Source organism: Anser brachyrhynchus (assembly GCF_964034855.1).
Source record: "Anser brachyrhynchus genome assembly, chromosome: 4".
NCBI lineage: Eukaryota > Metazoa > Chordata > Aves > Anseriformes > Anatidae > Anser > Anser brachyrhynchus.
In genome coordinates, this window is record NC_137698.1 from 54,089,499 (window position 1) to 54,110,961 (window position 21,463).

Here is a 21,463-nt window from a genome sequence, read left to right on the forward strand (position 1 = left end):
GCTGAAATGGGAGAGCGATGACCACAATAAGTAGCCGAAACTCCACGTGATGACAGAGGAATGATTTCCCACCGCCACAGCTTAAATATAACTAAGGTGTTCTGTAATTTTACTTCCAAAAGCCAGAGGGCTTATTGTAATCCTGATAAATTACAGCAGCAAGAGCAGGAGGGAAGTGGGACAGAAAGAGGGAAATGTTAATGCAAAATATAAAATTGCCTCGCAGAAAAGAATGGGAAGAGCGAGCGGTTTGTTATCGTTTATTTTTCTTCAACATATCATTCAGTTTCAGCTGTCTCACATCTCCCCCAGATCTCCACCATTTCTCAGAAACGTCTCTCGATGGCATCTCATTCTCTCGCTGTCTTTCACCAGCATTTCATTATTTCTTAACTGTCCCTGAAAGGGTCTGGGCAGGCGGTGGAGGGGAGAGGGACGTGGCTGCGCCCCGCGTGTCCCCAATTTTCAGCGGCTGGCCAAAGGCGGGCAGGGGGGTGCGTGTGTGCGGTGGGGAGGGGGGGGCATTGCAAATAATGCTAAATGTGATTAATCTGCCGGATTCCTGGAAATCTGACATGCATGAGTTACGGCGAAACCTCTTTTTATTTCACCATGAAACGCTTTTGCATAATGAGAAAGAAAATGTCCTCTGTGCCCTAATCAACTCTGACAGGTCCTGCGCTCCCAAATACTTTTATTTATGGCATTATTTATCTCTCCCCTAATAACAGGGGGGGCACACACGCACACAACACGCCGCTCTCTCGGCGGGGGACCGCGACCCTCGGGTCACAGCTCCTCTCGGGGCCGACTCGTGAGGCGGGGGGGGAACCCCACAAAGTTTTAGGGGCGGCCCCCGCGGGGCCGGGCCGGGCCGTGAGGGACCGCGGCGAGCCGGGCCGCCCCCCCCGGCACCCTCCGTGAGGGGAAGCGGGCCGGGGGCGGCCCCGCCACGTCCCGCCTCCCCGCCCCGTTGCCATTAGCAGAGATCGCCCCAAACACTCGGCGGTCGCCGCCCGTCTCCCTCCAGGCATTGGCGCGGCCGCCTGTCAATCAGGCCGGCGCCCCGCCGCGCCGGGGCCCCGCCGTGCCACAGAGACGAGCCGCGGCGGCGGCGGCGGCGGCCACAGCCCGGCCAGGGGAGGAGGAGGAGGAGGAGGAGGAGGAGGTGGAGGAGGAGGAGGAGGAGGATGGAGGAGGAGGAGGAGATGCGGGCGGCGGAGGAGGGGCCCAGCACCCCCAAAATCTACAAGCAGCGGGGTCCCTACAGCGTCCTCAAGACCTTCCCCGGCAAGCGGGCGGCGCTGGCCAGGCGCTACGAGAGAGCCGGCGCGATGGTGGAGGTGCCCCGGGGGCGCGCAGCGGGGCAGCCCTTCCCGCACGCCGCCGAGCCGCTGCCCTACCCGCCCTTCCCCAACGGGCCCGCACGCCCCGCCGCCGCGCACGGACACCCCCGCACGCCCGCACCGGGCTCCGCGGGCCGCTACGGCCCCTGCCCGCCGGGGGGAGCGGCGGCGGCGGCGGCGGGGCCGGCGGCGGGGGGAGCGGGGGGCGGCGGCGCGGAGCTGAGCGCAGGTACCCGCAACTCCTCGCCTCGGGCTCGGCGGGGCTTGGGGGGGCCGCGGGGGCGCCCGCCCGAGGGGGAGGAGGGATGGGAAGCCCCCCCCAGCACCGCCGGGGGACCCCCGGCTCGAAGCGGCACGGCTCCGGCCGCACGTCGGAAGGGCAGGTCCCGAGTAAAGTTGGCGTTGAAGCGGGGGGAGGCAGCCCGTTAACCCCCCCCTGCCTCCGTCTGTCCGCCCTGCTGTCCGGCTGTCCGTCCCGCTGTCCCTCCGTCCGGCCGTCCCGGGCGCGCTCCTCCCGTCGGGGCCGCGGTTCGACGGGGCGAGCGGCCGCCCGGGGGGGGGGGGGCTTGCAGCCGGGGCAGCTCCGGGCTTTTTGGGGAGGAAAGCGGCTTTTGGGGAGGGTCCGGGGGGAGAGGAGGAGGCTTTGGGGTCCCCGTGGGCAGAGGAAGAGGCTGGGGCTGGAGGGGGGAGGCAGCCGGAGAGGCGGCGGTTCAGGCGGGGAGGAAGCGGCTCGGCTGCTTCCCCGGGCACGAAGCTTGGTGAGGAGCGGGAGAGCGAAATAGAGATGTTGGATTTGGGGTGTTTTTCTTCTCTTTTTTCTTTCTTTTTTTTTTTTTCTTCCTGGAAGGTGTAAGATAGCGAGATGCCGAGCGCGTATCTTTCTTCTGGTGATGGCTCGGAGTTAAAAACCACGTAGATCTTGATATGCAACCTAAATTTGGCATCAGGAAATGGGAAATTGCATCTTTAAGCAGAGTACAATCAAAAATGAATTACAATAAATCCTATATAATTGCATAGGTCATTCTCTTTAATGAGATTTTATTAACCTGACTGTCAAGCTTTTGAGTCAGGCAGATATTTTATCTTCTTCAACTGATAAAAGTGTCAGCTATAAACCACCATATAAATATTCATAAATCTACACATCTGTGGCAGCCTATCAGCATCATTCTTTTGGACATTAAAAGCATTCTAATTACTTTCTGTCTAGCAGAGCTGAAATGCTGCCTGTTATAGTATGTGCTTGGCAGGCATGATTGCTTTTGTTTGCCATCACAAATAGCAGCATCCTATTTTATATACTGATGGTCCAGAATATATTCAGGGTTTGACTGAACAGGATGAATATTATGAAGCACCATCTGGTTTTGATAACGTCGGGTATATTAACTCATCTGTTAATTTTTGACACACCATTGATTTATTTATTTAGAAAAATTGGAGCCTGTTTTGGTATGTTGCTGTTTGCCTTTGTAACAAATGTGATGACATTTCTTTACTAAACAGGGAGATATGCTAGTTAATAGGATATATGGCTATGTTTTAATGTGTGTTTTCACTCACAAGCAGCCGTGTACGGGATGAATTTATTGTGTCTTGTTACAAATAATTCAAGTACTTTACCAAAAAAGTTTAATACTTGAATAGATTAGACTGAAAATTCGCTGCTCTTGACGCACGGTCCCAGGATCCATAGCAGAAGGTCATATTTGCCTTTTTTGTTCTTGAAACTACTGCTTATTTTAAGTGCCCGAATGCTGTTATTTCAGTATTTTTGTGGCCCGCAATCAAAACACCGCTGATAAATGTGACACCTACATTTCTTCACAGAAGCAGATTACGCCATGGAAGACATTCAGCTGTCTGGTAGATGATATATGAGGCCATATTCACAGCAAAGCCAGCTGGGCTTTGATGAGCAGAAGTTTGGACTTTCTCCTACCTCTGTGGACTGTGCTAACCAGGAGCTAGGGCAGGCTTCAGCGTTTGTCACTGATTTCAGTCTGTGCTGACAAAGAACGTGGCTGTTTGTGCGCTGAAGTTCTTTGCAGTCCCTGCCCCATCACCTGCACATCTGGGCTTTCCTGTAGGTCCCAACATACCCTTCTCACAGCTGAGACTTGGCTACCAAGCAAATCAGGCAAAACTGAAGAATGCAAACCAAAAACTTGCTACAGTGTGCAGAAGTGGAATTTTGTACAGGTTATTACCACCAGTGGTGCGCTGCCTGCTGCTGCTCTGCAGAAGGCAGACAGTTGCCACTGGTGGCTTGCAGGGTTTTCCCACTTGGCTCAGCCATAGCACATAGCACAGAGGCTTCCTTGAATGAAGTGATAGAGGGCTGCAGATCACACTTCTATAGGGACACCTGTTTCAGTGGTTCCCCTCTTTTTGCTGGTACTTGACATGTGCCAGCAAGCAAGCTGGCTAGCAAAGCCCCATCCCTGGGATGTCTAACTCCGGACTAGCAACTTAAACGCTTGATGCAGTTGATTCTTAATCTTTAGGCATGACGTTTCTGGCACCTGGGGGTTCAGAGCACCAAGTTTGTTTTTGAGAGCGGGCACTTAAAACAGCCACAAGGGGAGGAGTAGGGATGCTACAGTGTTTTGAAGCATTTCCTAATGGCTAGAGCTCATGCCAAGAATTAATGGCATCATCTTCAGTCCTCTGAGAAACTGCCCTGGCCACCAGACTCCAGAATACTGGCAGGGAGAGGGGCTGTGGGAAGGGTGAAGAGCAGAGATTCTCCACCCTGCGTCATCATCAGGAAGGATCTAGCTTGAGATCCCATCTCTCAGCCTGAGAAATGTCATCTCACAGTGAGAAATGTGGAGCTGTGCCGCAAACACAACCCTTCCCTCTTCTCCAGGGAACAGTGGTTACTGTGACCGCTGTTATACAGAGTAAGCCACACGTGCACATTCAAGGCATGGGCAGATACCCATTTTCTCCTTTATTGTTTATTAGTCTGTTTTCATACCAGGAAAATAATTCGAATAACATGTCTTTGCCTTTGGTAGCATTTACATTAAGCAGTATCACAGTCCCCAAAAGCAATTCATTTTCCTTAGGGAAAACATGATGTAGACCTTACGCTGTGCCTTGCTTACCTGAAAGCAAAGAAAGATGAGCAGAGCTGTCTTAGAGGTGTCATTCCAGTGCTAAGATCTTGGCATGTTTAATGAGACCAATTAAGCAAGTTCTATCATGTCCAGAGAGAATTTTTTTTATGTGAATAGAAAGGTGAAGATGATCATCTTGCCCTTAACCAAGAAATTGGAAACACTTATCCGGAGTAGATAGATCAGTTCTGAAATGGCCAAACAGTTGTAATCTTCATCTGCTGGAGTGTCTCCATGCAGGACACCCACAAAAAGCATCCCTTAGTCATGGTGTCAGATGCTCTCGATTTTGTGACTTGGGCATTTGCAGCAGTGTTTGTATCTCAGCGTGTAATGAAAAAGTTTGTATACAAGGACAAAGCCATTTGGGGGTACAAAGATGCTACCCTGGAATCTAAAGCAATAATAATACAATAATTCAACAAATGGAGAGAGAAAAATCTGAAACACTGCAAGGTGAAGAGTGAGGTTATTGCTAAGAAACTTGGACCTTCAAATCTTAGTGAAAATCCTTAAAGGGGAGAACGTATGGTATTCAGACCCCCTCAAATAGTTAAAAAGACATCTTTTTGTACCATCTGCCCGAGGTCAAAAAGGAAGCTATGGAAAAGCCAACACCTGAATCCAGATCCACTGAGACCCAGCACAATGCTTTATTAGCAAAGCTCTCTAGGCTTAGTATTGAAAAGATCTTCAGGTGTAGAACCTGATTTATACCCACCAGCCTTTCCAGACAGCTTTTCTGATGCATCCGTGTAATTCACCAGGTTGAGTTTCAGATGTTTGCTCTTATTAAAACCTTGGTTTTAGTCTGGCAGTTGGATAGCCAAGAAACCACCTGTTTCAGCAGCAATGAGAGGTAAAGATGAAAGCTGTATCTGGGAGCTGGTACCTGATTTGCCATGTGTTGACATCTGATTGCTGGCACGCTCAAAAGAAACTGCCTGCTTCGAACTGCTTACGCTTTTAGCAAGTTAATCATGATCTGTTGGCACTTGATGGGCCTAATCTGGCAAGTCCACCTTCAGGCACAATCGGGGTTAAAGTCAGTACAAGTTCTGTAAGGCTAAAGACTGCGCAGGGGCTGACACATTAGAATTACATGGTTGGTGAGCATCATAATAAGGAAGAGGAATGTCACAATAAGAATTTAATAAACGGTTTACACTATTTCAGTCTGGTGCAGTCATTTCAACAGAATCTTGCTTTCCTAGAAAATATATACATTACGTTAAATCAATTAAGAATCCTAGATCAGTGATTATTCAGTAGTGTTCACATAAAAATAATTTTTTGTCATTTCTTAGCGATTAGACATTGCACACTGCTTGCATTTCTAATTACAGTCACTCTGTAAAAGCTGAAATACTGAGCTCTACGATAAATGCTAAATGGGCAGCATTTGTTTTTATTTTTTCTCCATCACAAGAAATAACCGTAGCTATCATTCTCATTCAGGGTTGTTCAGACCGTGGGTACGTGTGCTGTTACTGGTGTACCGGTCACTTCGCAGTGGTACACGCTTCAGCACGGAGCCAGATGTGTCCAGAACGTGTGCCGAGAGCATCCCTCCCTGTTGCTGCCCAGTGGTACCCACAGAAAGCATCTCCGAATCCTTGTGCTAGCATTGCAGAATAACCCTGCCTAGTCACGGCTCTCCTTTTTATATCTTTGAGTATGGGTTGAAGTTAAGAAAAAAAATAGTAATTGCCGTTATTGTGTCTTTGTAGTAGATCTGATACTGAACTGAAGATTAAATCAATGCTGTCATTTCGGTATAAAATCTCAGTTGCATTTTAAGCCATTATCACAGTGAATGTGCGTAATGCATTGAATTTTACAACAAAACTAATCATTAATTTTATCTTTACTGATGGTAGTGTGTATTAGAGCATTCTTCAAAACTGGTATTTGAAATGTCAAGTTACTTTTTGCCGTATTTTAGCAGAAACCATAATATTAGCATAACATCTCTTAAACTAATCTAATGCCTTTTCAGTTGTTTCATTCATATTTTGTCCCCTTGCAACAAGGAGATGCAAAAAAAATGAGTAACTGTTTTCTCAACAGGGACCATAATGATTAAAATACAAACAGTAAATATGACTTCAGGTTTGGAATCGGATTATAGGATTAAAATGAATGAAAAACTGCTCTGTAGTAGGATTGCAAAGTTCCAATCGATATCATCCTCTCATATTTTTAAAGGGAAAATGTGTGAAGTAAAGACATAAGACACAAAAAACACAACTTGAGGGTGTCAGTGGTAGTTTGGTTTCTTGGTCTCCTTTTGTTTTGTCGGTAGCTCCCAGTTGGAACGATGCAATGATGCCGGGGCTCCATGCTTTTAAAACATGTTACATCTGTTGTGCTGCTTTATATTATTTTGCACTTGAATTGTGAGGGTTAAAGACAGCCGTCCTTGGGTTAATTCAGTATAAGGGAAGAAGTGAAGATGGGTATGGAGGCTATCAAGCCCCTGCTGCTGCAGGAGCCAGGCGGTCACTGCCCGGTGCTGGCACCCACTCTGCTTTTGCAGTGCAGATGGATCAGGTTAGTCAGTGTTTTTGATCACAGAGAGATGTGTCAGAGGGATCTGTCCTGCTTGGCGAGTGGAGTCCGTGTAGGAAACGAGGGTGCGGTGTGACTCGTTGGCACAGGGGGAGATTGCAGGGCTGCTTTAAATGGTCTCAGGGCCCCCCGGTCTTTCTCAGGCTGATGGGCTCTCTTGGCTTGTCCCTGGCCACCTCATCACCCAGCACTGCACCTTCCCTTCCTTTGTCCACTTCACGTCCCTGTTCGTACCTTTGAGTCCTCAGAAGACGACGTCCTCGGGTTGTCTCCTCCAGCTGCATTCAAGACGTAGAGCATTTGTATGCTGCCCCAGCCCTTTCCCTCTTCATAGACAGCTGGAGAATGGTAAAAATTCAAATTAGTGTCATTTCAAATGTTCTTCAGGACAGCTGTACTAACCTCGGGATGATGTAGGTTTTCCACCAGAAAGCATATCTCCTGGATCACGGAGAAGTACCGTGAGAAGTCCCACCTCCTAATGGAATGAATTCTGAAAGTTTCTGTTCTTTACGCTTTATCAGTGTGATGAGGCTACGCTTTTCATCTCTAGTGATAAGGTTAAGTTAAATGAAGGTTTGGGGTGCTTAGTTTCGTGCATCTGTAGCAGGCTGCCTTTTCAAAAGGGAATGCGTTTGTCACTTTCTAAAAGTCAAGCCTGTCTGAGAAGAGCTCTCCAAATTTGGCAGCGCTTAAATCTACCACTTTTTATTTATTTATTTATTTCATGCAAAACGTTAGGCACCTAGAGGAACTCAGCTATGAGTAAGCCATAAATAAGTATTTTTTAAAGTCATTATTGTTATCAGGGAACCTGACAGGTCAGACCATAAGTCAGAAGCAAGCATCTTGGTCATTTTACGTGTGGTCCAAGCACTGTTATGGCAGCGTGACTCTGCATAGGCAGGCACTGCAGAAGTAAAACATCCTACTATTATTGAGGTTTAGACTGTTGACACCTCCTGTCAGTCAGGGTAGGTCTGACCAGGTACGGCATGGCATGCTTATCCTGCCTCCAACACCCAGCTGCTGCCTCCAAAACCTGCTGCCCAGCCCCACAACCACACAGCATGGTGGTGGCCTGCACACAAGCTCATGGAAAGTCAGGACAAAAAGCACTGGTCCTCAGACCAGAGGAGCTTCATGCTATACATTCGGTGCTTTTAAGAGGTTTTTGTGCCTATTGCTCCTGAATTGTTTCTGGACTTATTTGGGACATAAAGGAAAAGGAACAGAAACAAAGCCCATAACATTGGTGTGGGTCATGGGAAGTGGCCCAGGCCCAATGTCAAGCAAGTGCTGCAAAGATGAAAAGGAGAAAAAGTGAAGCTTGGAAGCCTTGTCAGAGAGGAACGGGACATAGGAAGAAGATGTAGCACAATGTCCTGCAAAGACACACAGGCAATGCCCACCAGCGGTTTGAAATGTGCTTCAAAAGAAATACTTCCTTGAACATTTACTTGTGGCAAATTGAGTGGAATTTGTATTTTCTTCCGCATTTCCCTGCCTTAATCCCTCTGAAAGAACATGGCACTAAGCGGTGACTATCATCACAATGCATTTCTGATTAACAGCAAGGGCACAAGAGCACTCTCAAAATAGAAGCAAAGTCAGGATTGTTTTAAATCACAGTGTTGCAGAAGTATTAAAGCAGAAGCCATAATTTTAATGTGTTCAGAAATAAAATGCATGCTACTGTAAATGGTTGTGTACATTCATCTAGCTGCTGCTGCCTGGCATAACCTTTTGCGTTAGGTTTCTGTGATTCATCTTTTCTTTTGTTTCAGAGAGTCGAATGATTCTGGATGCCTTTGCCCAACAATGCAGCCGGGTTCTAAGTCTTTTAAATTGTGGTGGAAAACTACTGGACAACAATCACTCTCAGTCCATGATTTCTTGTATAAAGCAGGAAAACCCAAATTATAGTGAAAGACAAGAGCAATGTCAGCTTGGGAAAATGGTCCATAGTCAGACGTCAGACATTTTAGACATAGAGATGCAGTATATGCAAAAGAAACAACAAACCTCAGCCTTTCTGAGAGTTTTTACTGATTCCCTTCAGAACTATTTGCTTTCTGGGAGCTTCCCTTCTCAGAACACCTCATCAGTAAATGATTTTAGCCATTTGGCAGATGTGGATCCACTTTCAACCTCTCCAGTGCACACTTTAGGTGGATGGACATCTCCCGCAACTTCTGAATCTCATGGTCACCCATCGTCTTCTACGCTTCCGGAGGAGGAAGAGGAGGAAGAGGAAGAAGGCTACTGCCCTCGGTGTCAAGAGCTAGAACAGGAGGTAATTTCATTGCAACAAGAAAATGAGGAGCTTCGCAGAAAACTGGAGAGCATTCCAGGTAAACAATCCCCTGCCACATAATATTTTCAGTCAGTGATAAAAGTAGTTTGAGTACTAATTTGTTTTAATTTCCAGATGTTTTTTGAGGTTGCAGTCAGTTATCAAACACTGGCATTTGTCTCCATCCAAAATTCCCATAGCTGTTCCCACTGAAAAATTATCTGCTGATACTTGTCTATGTGAATTGTGAGCTCTAGACTAATGAGCAGTGTTCAGGATGGGATGTATTTGTAATCCCAAATTCCAAACGTCAGGTGGTTTGTCATGGTAATTTCAACCATATGCTTTTATACCTAATTACCTGTGTTGTTCTGTAAGTGATGTTGCGGTTTATAAAACCTAATTCCCTTCTGGGGCTCCTATTTTGGTTACTTAAAGAAACTATCCAAAGTTATGTCCATACTTTTAACGAAATGGATTTAGCTTTTATCTTGAACAGTATCTCTTAAATTGCTCTTAGCTCAGTGAGAAGCATAAATACATCTCCTCCCATTCATCTTCCAATAAAACCTGAAAACAAAACTTGGCAACAACTTCTCCGTTGCAGTGATACCTAGCACTGGAGGATGGGAATTGGACAGAAAAACCTTATCCAATGGAAAACCCCGCTGTGAAATGCTTTTCATGCCCCTTTTAATTTAGAATTTCTCACCGTTACAATGCACTGAGATACTTCAAGAGTGGTATCAGATGGGAACAAAGGATCTTAAACCCCTATCCTCTAAACTTTAAGCACAGGCAAAAATGCACCTCAAATAGTGATAGTAAAAGCAAATTGGAAGTTAGCAAAGAAAATTCGTATAAAACACACTTCTTTTCCAACACGTGTAAATGCTAGGGAGGTACAACTTCGCTAGCTAAACTTTGCAGTGCTGAGGGTGGATCCATGCAAAGCTCATTAAACTAATCCCTAAATGGCAGGAAGGTACAGATAGCATGGTCTGCAAGAGAGCAGATACTCCAAACCTGCTAACTATGCAGAAAGGAAGAAGGCAGAAACCAACTACTGCCCGAATATGTAGATGCAGTTTCAAAATCTGAGCAAAAAGCAAAAGAGCAAAAGGAAAGGAGCTGTAGTTTCCATTATTCTCCCGAGCTACCAGTGAAGTATTATTAATTATTTGTCTTGTCTTTTCCTTTTGTGTATTAGTCCCTTGGTGGTACGAGCAAATCCCATAACCAACACTTGTCAGGACAGAGAAAACTCAAAATTTAGAATATTTCCCCATACTCCTCCCAAAATCTAGAGTCACCATAACTCATAAAATTTTAATGGCTTTAGTAGTGATTCGAACATCACATGGAAACATTGTTTGACAAAGGGAAAACTACCAAAACTACCAAAATGAGTTGAATCCTTCTTTGTAGCTCTTTTCTCCCCTCTGCTCATTTCTTTAAAATTTGGGCAGTGGAAATTAGTACAATATGTTCATATCTGCCCGACGAACGGGGAATAGTCTCTTTGTTCCCCTGAAACAGCTCCCAGAAGGCAGCTTCTCCTTCTGTGTGCATTTCTTCCTACCCATACCTACTTTGTGTTTGGTTTTATTAATTTAGTAAGTGATCCAGGTTACTTTGGCTGCCCTGTTTTCCCACTGTTTGCTGCTCCATCAATTTTTGTATCATCTAGAATTTTTTCGATTGTTTTTAAATTAACTTCCCGATCCTGGTTAGCAATGTTGAATGTTATTGAGGCTGCTATCAGTCCCTGTAGAGCCCTGCTAGAAACACATCTATTCATGATGATTCCCCCAATGACAAATAACTTGAGATGTCAGCAGCAGTTTCTTAATCAATGTGTGTCACAGTCTACTGATGTTGTATGTTGGTGCTTTTGCAGTCAGATAACACATGGTAGTAAGTTAAACATCCTTCAGGGGTCTAGGTATATTCTACCTGTTTAACCAAACTTTTTCAGTCAAACCTGTAATCTCATCAAAGAATGGCCAGCATGTTGGTCTGACAAGATCCACTTTCCATAAGACCATTTTGACTGGCATTAATTACATTCATACTCATTAATTATTAGCCAGTTGAATCCCATTGCATTTTCCTGTTGTGCCAGGATTAATGCCAGGCTAAGCAGCTGGTTCTCCCCTGGGTCATCACAGTTATCCTTCTCACTTTAAAATAGAGGAAAGTTACATAAATGTAGGCTTTTCTCACCCCCCAGCAATAATGAAATTCCGTGTTAGTGGTGTATCAAAGGAGACAGAAAACCCTAAATGTGCAAGGACGTATGACTTCACCAGCCAACATAAAATGATCATCAGATGCTTCTGTTGCTGTCTGGGTGACACATGCAGATAGGCCTGAGGTGTCCCAAGTGTTGGAGGGAACGCTAAGAACCACAGAAAGTCCCATCTGATTCTTGCGCAAGGTCTGGGCCTCCACTGGGTGAGTTTAATCAACTCAAGGCAACGTCTGATTATTTTTGCCTCAAGTGCTGGTTTTGCTCCAGTGAGGTTAAGCTACCAAAGCAGCTGACAGAAATTGTCCCGTCGCTTGAAATGCCCAACTATACATAGGCAGGAGCTGTGCCCGGAGCACTTTTGCCAGTGAAGCCATCGCACGCCTCAGGAGGGAGCCAGAAGGCCCTCTGCAGAGGGTTTCAGTGGTGGTTGCCACCGTCTGTCACATCAGAGGCATCGTGGAGCACCAGCTTTCTTCCCTGCTCCTTCATACATCTCATGCTGTGTGCCCAACATGCCAAGCAAGGCAACGAGCGCAGAGATAAACCTCTGTGAAGGCAACTAGGTTAGCGTGGAGGCTGCCGTACCGTCCCACCAGGCCGCTGACAGAATGCTGTGTTGGCTTGGTGTTGGCTTGGTGTTGACTTAGCCCTTTCAGCTGTGAGCAAACTGGGCTCCAGCTGCTGTGTCAGGCTTTTGGGGAGCCCGGGGGGGCGGTGGGAGGTACGCACGGTCCCCACAGCACAGGGGCTGAGGTTCACGCGAGCAACTCTATAAACAGAAGATAAAAGCACCAGCCCATCCCTTCTGTTCTATAACTGTCGATGAATCATTTTATCCTTTTCCTGAAATACTTTGCATTTTTTTTTCTTTTTTTTTTTTTTCCTTTACTTTCCATATGCAAAGAGCCTTTCAAAATCCATGAGAGTTTGTGTTCTAAAAATACCTGCCCCTGCGCATCTCTGACTGGAGCTCTGCGGAGCATTTGCATTGCTCACAAAAAGACGGCCAGGAAGGGAAGAGTGTTTCCTCAGCAAATCTGAAGGCGATAACTTTTGTTTTTTTTTTAACTGATATTACAGAAAGCATACATTCCTGTATCTTTTGGACACAGAAAATAAGACTTTTTCTGTTTTCAGCCCTGTGGTCCTGTTGCTGTAGGAGCCCTCTGATACCTTAAGATTTTTTTGCCCATAGCCTAGCATCATCCATTTGGCAGATCACCACCGGAAGAAAATGATTACATGGGAGAAATATTGCTTTTTTAATTTTTTTTTCTCAGAAAATACCCATTTGGTTTGACTGAAACAATACCTAAATTTGTATGAAATCTTAATTGTTTCAGCTATGAAATATATAAAGAAAAACTCTTCTTCCAGTGCCTTTGTTTTGGAGTGATGTGATGTCTTGCAATTTGTGCGGTTTCCATGTTTTGTTTTGTTTTTAGGCAAAAGCATTATCTGAACATTTTCAGTTTAGAATTCAACTGAAAAAAGTTTTTGTGCAGTGTGTTTCCGTATTTTGGAAAACAATTTTAGAAAGATTAGGTAATTCCTGGAGGGAGTTTGGCAAACCTGCCGTTCTCTCTCTAAGGTTCTGAGACCGTAAAGAACAGAGCAAATCCATCTATATGAGGGGAAAAATGTGGTGTAATCTTTTTGCTCTGTATAAAAATTACCAGGGCTGCCACCCATTCCCAAAAGTTAAATTAAAGACTTATTTGTGAAACTGTACATAAGACCTGGACCTAGACCGTATAATTTGAAAGAACATTATGCCATTCTTTGCTGTTGTCAGTCAGATTTTCTCACAGCTTTCAGCCTAAAAAGGAGGAAATATTTGTGGGTGGTCAAAGCAAAGGCCTGGAGTCGTGTGTGAGGGCTTGCCTCCAGTACTCTATGCTTTGCCACACAATTTCAGGCAAACCAGCCTGAAAGTAGTATAAAGATACAAGTAAGACGAAGCGATGTGTGATAAATACAGTAATTATTCTTGCCTCGTTGGCCCAGCAGCAAAAAATGTTTCAGCAAAAGGAGGAAGAACAAGGGTGAAAAAAAAATCTCAAAAGTAGAGGTGATAACGTAAGGAGAAGATGCTGGTGGCAGCTGGAAGTAGCCAAAGCAAAGCGGGATTTGCAGGTAGAGTTAATATCAGTGTAATTGAAAAAGTCAGACAAGTTTTCCAGAACGTTTTGTGTGCCCAGGGCTTGACTTTTTTTTTTCTCCTGACTGTGTCGAATGATCTAATAAAAGATATTACTTTTCCCTACAAATCCTGTCTCCTTTATACTTTCAGAGCATCGCATTTCCAAAGACTCTACTACAGCAACAGCACAGATAAAGCAGCCATCAAGGGTTATGACGAACGCTTTTTCATGTCTTTTTTTGTTGTCCTTTTTTCTTGATGTTCGCATTTAACCAGTTCCTTGGTTTCCCTTGATGTTCGGGATGTTTTGGTCTGATCTCTGGCCTGTTCAGCTTCAAAGTGTGAGGTTCCCTTAGTAGGCGAGCCTCGAGTGCAGCCACCGCCAGCTTTACCAGGACTCTTCTGCAAGAGAGCCCCTTTGAATCTGCCTGCTGCAGCACAGAGCTCAACCAGCCTGAGCTCAAAAACATCTAAATGCAGCAGACCAAGGCTTTATTATGGGTTTTTGTCCCCTTCAGTGTGAGGTTTGCCCTTGTTAAAAAAAAAAAAAAAAAAAAAAAAAGAGAATTTGCATGGGCAGGGTTTTATCTTTTTTGCCATTTTGCAGAGAGTTGTGGTTGACCTGTCTGGGCTTTGGTTTGGGTTTTGCAGGTCGCCCTTAGTATTTTAGTGACACAGACTACTGTCCCTGCTCATCAGGGGCTCCTTGGTTTCGCTGTTATTCATTAGTGGTACAGACATGTAGTGTTTTTTAGGTGAGGTCCTGGTCCTGAAGACTTTATAGTTGAGACTGAGGCTTGAAGAAGAGGCAGCTTCCGCTAAGTAGAAGGAAAGGGAGTAAGCACAGGCAAAAATAAAACACAGAGGAGGTTGGGAAGGGGCACATTCTTCTTTCTGGTAGAAATCTTTCTCCAAAAGAAAAATAAGAGAAATGCCTTTCCAGATTCAAATTTACAGAAGTAACATGGTTTTCCACTCCACCTGGAAAGCACAACTGAGAGAGATTTTAGAAGTAACAGGATATTTGCTATCTCTTTTTTCTCCTTTCCCTGCTTTTCGGCAGCAGTGATGGGTCAGTTCAGCCAATCTTTAACGCTTTTGTGCGTGTAATATTGATTCTTCGGCTCTTGGCTTTCTGCTGGCTGCTCTTGCTAAAAATGTGTGCTGCTTTTATTTTGCCATCCAATTACGAGAATCCAAATTTGCCAGGTTTTGAGCACTGAGATCAGATACTCGTTGCTAACCCCCATCTCTCCTTGCCCCTCACTCTTTTTCCAGCTCAACGCACCCCAAAATCTCTAAGCAGCCTGTCCATGCAGCTTTCAGCTCGCTATTGAAATAAATGAGTGTATGAGCTAAAGTGATACAAGCCGTGTTATACTGCACACTTGTCCAAATCTCAGGCAGGGAAGGGGCTCAGTTAATGTTCTAAGAAATTCACCCTGCCAGCAGGTCCCATATCATATGTCACGTCTTTTTGACAGTCGAGCATCAATTTAGAAATGCCCTGAAATGAACTCCAAGTGAAGAATGACTCAAGGTCAAGTGAAGGAGGACACATTGCAATGCTGAGAGAGTCTTAACGAACAGCTGCCATTCTGAGCGGGATGGATGTGCATGTGCACGCTTCCTGGCTCTCCTCCTCCCCGGCAGCTCAGAAGTAAATGGGCTCGGATGCTCGAATCCGTGTTCTGCTCTGCGAGGCACCGGGAGGATCGCTAGCTAGTGTCAGTTACAGACCACCACATCTCATTAAGCAACAGAATAACCAGATTTCTTGCTGCCTGCTTACTTGGGGGGTCAGGGCCCCGGCTGCGGTGTGTTATAGTGGAAGCCACATTTCGGGGAGGCTAAATGAGAGCCCTCATTTTGGCAGATACCAGTACAAGTGATGGTGACTCGGTAAGATTTATTATGAGCAGAAAGAGTGCAGCACAAAGTGATAATACAAATACCCTTGGCACTTTGTAAAAAGTTGGTTTCACAGAACCAAAAAGAATGATCAGAGTTGAAGGTAGAAAAGAGTGGGTGATAATTGGGAAACATTAAAAACGCTTTATGGAAGGTTCCCAAAGATTATCTAGGAGACAAAGATTCATGCTGGTTGCAGAAACAACCACCTTAGAAGGAATGCAAAGGGACAGTTAGAAACATAACAAATGGGGTAAAGGGGAAGGTGATGGTAGTGAATAAAAAGCAGAGGTTAGAAGCAGTAGAAAATTAATAATTTAAATCTGGAGCCATCTGTGAAGGAGGCATTCTTTCCCTGGGAAATTAAAGGGGAAGAAAGGGGTTCTGGTAACAGTACTGGGCGATTATCAAGGGGAAGTGGTGGGTTTTGTTGGTAATATGAAACTGCTCGTTGAATATTTGTGAGCTGACACTAGAGTAAAATGATGCAGTCATACCACAAAACAAAAACAGTATACAGGTAGAAATATTTTTCATTTCCACCATGTCTCTGGACGTTAGCACACGTTCAGTGGCCACTTTAGGTGGGACTGCAGCCTCAGCTGCCTCCTGCAGCTCCCTCCCAGACAGCCTCAGGGACAAGGACAACTAAAGAGCTCATGAGCACCAGAGTTGCGACTGGTTTTGGAAGTGGCAAAAAGATGCTGACTCCAGTTCAAGCTGATACGTTTCAGTTCAGGTTGCAACAGAGGGTGGTTCATGAGCAGATTCAGGAGTCCCTCCTGAAAGCGTGATGGTTTGAAAATCATGAGATTTGGACAGCTCACCTCAGGAGCTAAAAAAATGAGAGTGGACAAAGGGGGCCCTGACTCTGATTTTGATTGTCTTTTGGGATATTTGGGATGCTCCTGGAGACTGAAAGATACAAATATTCTATAATTTATTTTTGCAAGTGCTCTATAATGTATTTTTTAAAAGGATACATGAGATATCTGGGATGATCATAGGCTTGCTGGCCTGATGCTGATCCCAGGCAAAATAATTGCACAACTGATCCCTGATTCAACTGACAGAGAATAATGGAGTTAGTACCAGTCAACATCCTGCCGAATGGTTTTGATGAGATGAAGAGTTTGGTTGATGAGGATATTGCAGGTCTACAGGGTGTTACTTAGCATTATGTAACAAGGAGTGATTTAAAAAATGCAAATACATTTGTAACTGGGAAATTGCCATGAGACAGATGAATTTCTAGAGCGATTCTTTGCGAAACTGTTTGTAGCCTGTGTTTTTAATAGTTTTGTCAGTGTTCTGGAACAAAACTTACAATCATTACTCGGAGTTTGCAGACAGTACAGAGGTAACGGAGTGAGGAAGGTGATGGGTTACAGATCCACCTGAACACTGTGCATTTAGCGCAGAGCAATGTTACCAAATATTAAATATTACTACCAAATATTGAATACTGGCTTCATTTCAGCCACTGGGAAATGGACGCTGAGAAAGGCTTTTGGAAGCCATGGTGGGTTCCCAGCTGGATATTGATGTGCAGGGCAGCCAAAGGGCTGGTGTGGCCTTTGGATGTACAAACCCATAGGTGGTGTAGGGATTTTGTAACCCCGCCTTTTGTACGCAGCACAGCCGGTGGCCGACACACCAGTCAGCGCTTTATTAGAAATTAGGATATTCCGCAGAGAAAGCCGTGACAAGCTGTGCCAAAGGACCGCTGTTACAACATTCGGAAACAAAGTTTTCTGCCTGGAATAACAATAAGGTCTCGTAACTTTGATCAATTAACAATGAAGCCCTGCCACCTCTAAGCATGTCCTGCTTAGTCACCGCTCAGCATCTTAGCATGGGCAGCTTTCCTCGGCATACTAAATACTCCCCAGCACCTCCTTCTCGCTGTTGAACTTGCCCAAAGATCCCACTCCTTTGTCCCTCCCTGCAGGCCAGGTTGCTTTGCCACTCTCAGCATCTTTTCTGAGGCACTCTTAGAGGAAGTAAAGGCCACGGGAATTTCTTCCTAATGGGCAGGAAAATTGCTGCCTCCCCTCAGGCTTTCTACTAAATCATAGCGAGCAACTGTTATTTCCACATTAGCACCTTTCGCATTGGTTGCAGTAAGCAGAGAGCCCTGTTGGTAGTGTCACTGTTTGTGGGTACATGCGTAAGCATGCAGAGAATCAGCTCTCCAGGTGACGATCCTGTTAACTCTCTAGAGACCACATCAAAGTAAAATAAATACAAAATGAATAAGCAAGCAGGTTTAAATGATTATTCATACAGTTGGGAGCCACAGGCTCTTGCAAAGTTGCATTTGCTATGGGGTTTGCAGGAAAAAGTTGTTCTCTCTGGCAAAGAGAGTATTTGTAGAGCCCTATGAAGGAGGCAGAAGTGAAACTGAATCTTTGACTCTTGGGTCTTGCACTGCCCTCTTTGGAGCTTCCTTTTGGGGCCAGTTAATAAGGCAAGCCAAGAACCCTGGCTTTGCAAGTAGCATCTGGTGTTTGAAAGGCTGGGGTTGTTTGTACCAAGAGCAAACAGTGTGACGTGTGATGGTGTTACAAGTCAAAAGTGCTCAAAGGACTCCAGCCATCAGAATGATAACAAAATCATACGGTTTTGTGCTTGAAATGTTGCTGCTTTTGTGAAGATAAGAGTATTTATAAGCTTCAGTCAGCTCTTAGCGCCTTCGCATTTCTCACCAGCAATGAGAAAGCATTATATCAGCAGAATATGGTTAAAGGAGAGCTGCATTTCTTGGGCCAGGGACACCGCGGGTTGAATACTTCCCTGTATACTTTCCCTTCTCACTTGTGCCCCATTCATTTGGAAGAACAAGTGTAAATCTATCTTTGAATAGTCTGCAATGAAATTACTTTTTGTGAGTAAAATGATACCCTGCTGTGAGATCAGTTCCAAAAAATTAGAAATTTTTGACACATTATTCAGGTAATAGGACCGAGTATGGCTGACAGCCATCAGGTTATCAACAGGGACTCTTGCTAATAGAGGCAGCCAGAAAGGTAAGTGCAAACTTCACAGGCTGTTTTGAACCCAGCTTCGTGAGGACCTGAAGCTCCCAGGGATGCTTTGGCAATTGTATGTGCAAAATGACCGTGCTAAATAAAAAGGGACACACTTAGGGCAGCAATTTCCAACAGCAGGAACAGGATTCTTCTCAAGTGTCTCAAGTTTCCCGAGTATCACTCAGGTCTCCTCCAAGTCCAAGCATCTTTTCTTTCAGGCAGTAATGCAATCACCCATCCTGGCCCTTTCCATCCTTACTGTCACCTCCCAGAAAATCCCAGGATCTCACAGGAGATGCCTGCGGTAACTTCCACCCAAACAGGAGTTTTTGCTCACCCTGTCGCATAGATTCTGAAGTTGCCCAGGACAAATCTTTGAGATCCTTCTGCTTCTTCCCTGGACACCCACTTAATCACAAAGTAACGTGGACATTTCCAGGTTAATCTTAATTTTGGGCACATCATACAGCAAACACATACAGAAGGGTTTATTTTGAGTAGGGCACAATTTCCTTTTGCACTTCTATACCGGCTACTAGGACATCTCCGACTTCATGCTAAGAATTCAGATCACTAAAAGGAACTATCTCCTGTTCACCAGCTTATGATGTCCTCAGTCAGCATTTTATTTTCTGTAAGGTTTCAGCACTGGTTTATTTAGCTCTTCAAGCAAGTCACCTGGTATAGGACTGCAGGGACTTGGTTTTGCTGAACAAAATGTAAGCAAAAAGGTCTCCAAACACTGTCTCATCCTTCTGCCTATCCACAAGGGCAAAAGAATTTTTTCTTCTTCCTCAGTAACCCTTCTTCTATATAAAATGGGGAAAAAGAAGCCAAACACTTTCTTGCCACACCCTCTGAAGAATATTTAGTGTACTAAAACTAGCTGTGGTTAACATGTTTTCCTCCTATATTCCACTCAAGGACTTGTACTGAATTTTTTGATTGCTGCTATATGCTAAATATACAGCTCTCATTATAAGACAGATGCAGAACAGGTTGGTGAGACTGTTAAGCTTGACTGCCCTTCTGACTTTTTCAAAATTGAAACATTTTCTGAAGCCATCTGATGACACTTACTTAAAAAAGGGTTTTTTTCCCTAAAAAAAAAAAAAACAACAACAAGAAAACCGCTCTACACTCTCCTGCTCGTATACTTCAGCATAGCATCTACACCAGTGGTCTAGCAATAAGCAGTGAAGTCACCAGAGATACTAAATAGGTACAAGTCTTCTGAAGTGCTAACTTTTGTCCAACACATAAGTTCATAACCTCACATGGCAAAGTGTGATACATCAAATGAAACAGGAGTAAGTACATTGATTGCTCATCTTTACAGACACATCAGCACATGATGAAAAATTGTAGAAATTTGTTACCCGTGTGAGGCACTCTGCATAGGTTCTGTATGCAAACTACTGAACATAACACTGCTTTGTCCATGTTCAAAGCAGAGAAGGTGCCTAGGCAGAGAGATAGTTACTGTCCAGTTGAGTGCCCAGGGAATAGTGCAAAATACTGGGGGAAGACCACTGTAAAGCCTGCCTTAATACATTTTCCGTGATTCAAGTGCTTGCTTTTAGATTGCCAGCTTAAGACAAAGCCCCAAATGCCAGATTTTACAGGTTTAAAGACCAAAAACCAAGGAATAAATAGAAAAAGAAGGAACACTAGATATTTTTTCTGGATATTTATTTGAAGCTAACGTTATCTCTGAATACTGTACTGAAACAAAACACACAAAATGTGTCTGAGAAGGTACCTTAAAAATGATGCTTATTTAGTCTTGGAAAAGTCAGTCTTAATGTTGGGTTAATATCTGTTTAATTCTCCTACTGTGTTTCAGGCTCAGGAGAAAAGCACTGTATCTCAAAAATACTCCAGAGTTAATCAGGGATGTGGCAGCATCTGTTTAAGAGAGACCCGTAATTGAATCATCCCTAATTAACCTATCACCTCAGCAGAAGGCAATGAGATATTGGTACCACTACTGAAATGGATGAGAGCAATGGGGATGGAAAGGGGGAAGGATGAAGGAAAGAGAAAGAAAGCAATTTGCCTAACACCTAGTTTTATAACAAATTTGGGAGGAGGGTGGGAAAAGAAATTAAAGTATATGAATCATTAAATCTGTTCAGTATAGTTAATCAGACTGTAGTTTCTAAAATATGTGAGCATATTTACATGTTAATCAGCGCATGATTTAGGTCCAAGGAATGTTTCCTCCTTTGTATGGTTTGGCCTGTTTACAGTATTTACAGATTTTTTGTTATTATCATTACTGCTGACCTAATTTATATTTGTAATAATTATAATTTCAAACCAGAGAAAGCCTTTGAAAACTAGTGGGCAGAAAATAAAAGCAATGTCAGAAATCTCCATGTAGGAAATGCGGCATCTGTTGTGTATTTATTGAATGAAATGACGGCACAAATCAGAATGAGGTATATTTCCTATTTGAAATAAATCTCACAGAAGTACACAGATCCTGAAGAACACTGCCTGATTTAATATTGTTGTTCTATTTTGTGCTAGCTAGCTAATATACAGTAATTGCAATTTGTTTCATGCAGTGCCCTGCCAGACTGTTTTAGATTATTTGAAGACTGTACTTCAGCACCACAACCAACTTCTGGTACCGCAGCCAGCAGACCATCCGACTGAGGTAGTATACAGCAAAGACAAGCTACATATCCTTGTGTTTGAAAATTCATTGAAAACCTGTAGGCAAATAAATCAGGAGGTGCAAATAAATCAGGAGGTGCTGGAAGAATACATGTAG

At 44.4% G+C, this 21,463-nt stretch overlaps 1 protein-coding gene across 2 annotated transcripts in view; it reads left to right on the top strand.

Moving 5' to 3' along the window:
* The first annotated feature begins 1,136 nt into the window (after positions 1–1,136).
* The window catches only part of BEND4 (BEN domain containing 4), a 37,496-nt gene continuing 17,169 nt past the window's right edge, over positions 1,137–21,463 (top strand). For both annotated transcript variants that reach the window (XM_080591169.1, XM_080591170.1), the window contains exons 1-3: positions 1,137–1,575; positions 8,833–9,399; positions 21,255–21,346. In XM_080591169.1, the coding sequence (XP_080447295.1) occupies positions 1,191–1,575; positions 8,833–9,399; positions 21,255–21,346 (1,044 nt within the window). In that variant the 5' untranslated portion in view covers positions 1,137–1,190. The remainder of the gene's footprint in view (positions 1,576–8,832; positions 9,400–21,254; positions 21,347–21,463) is intronic.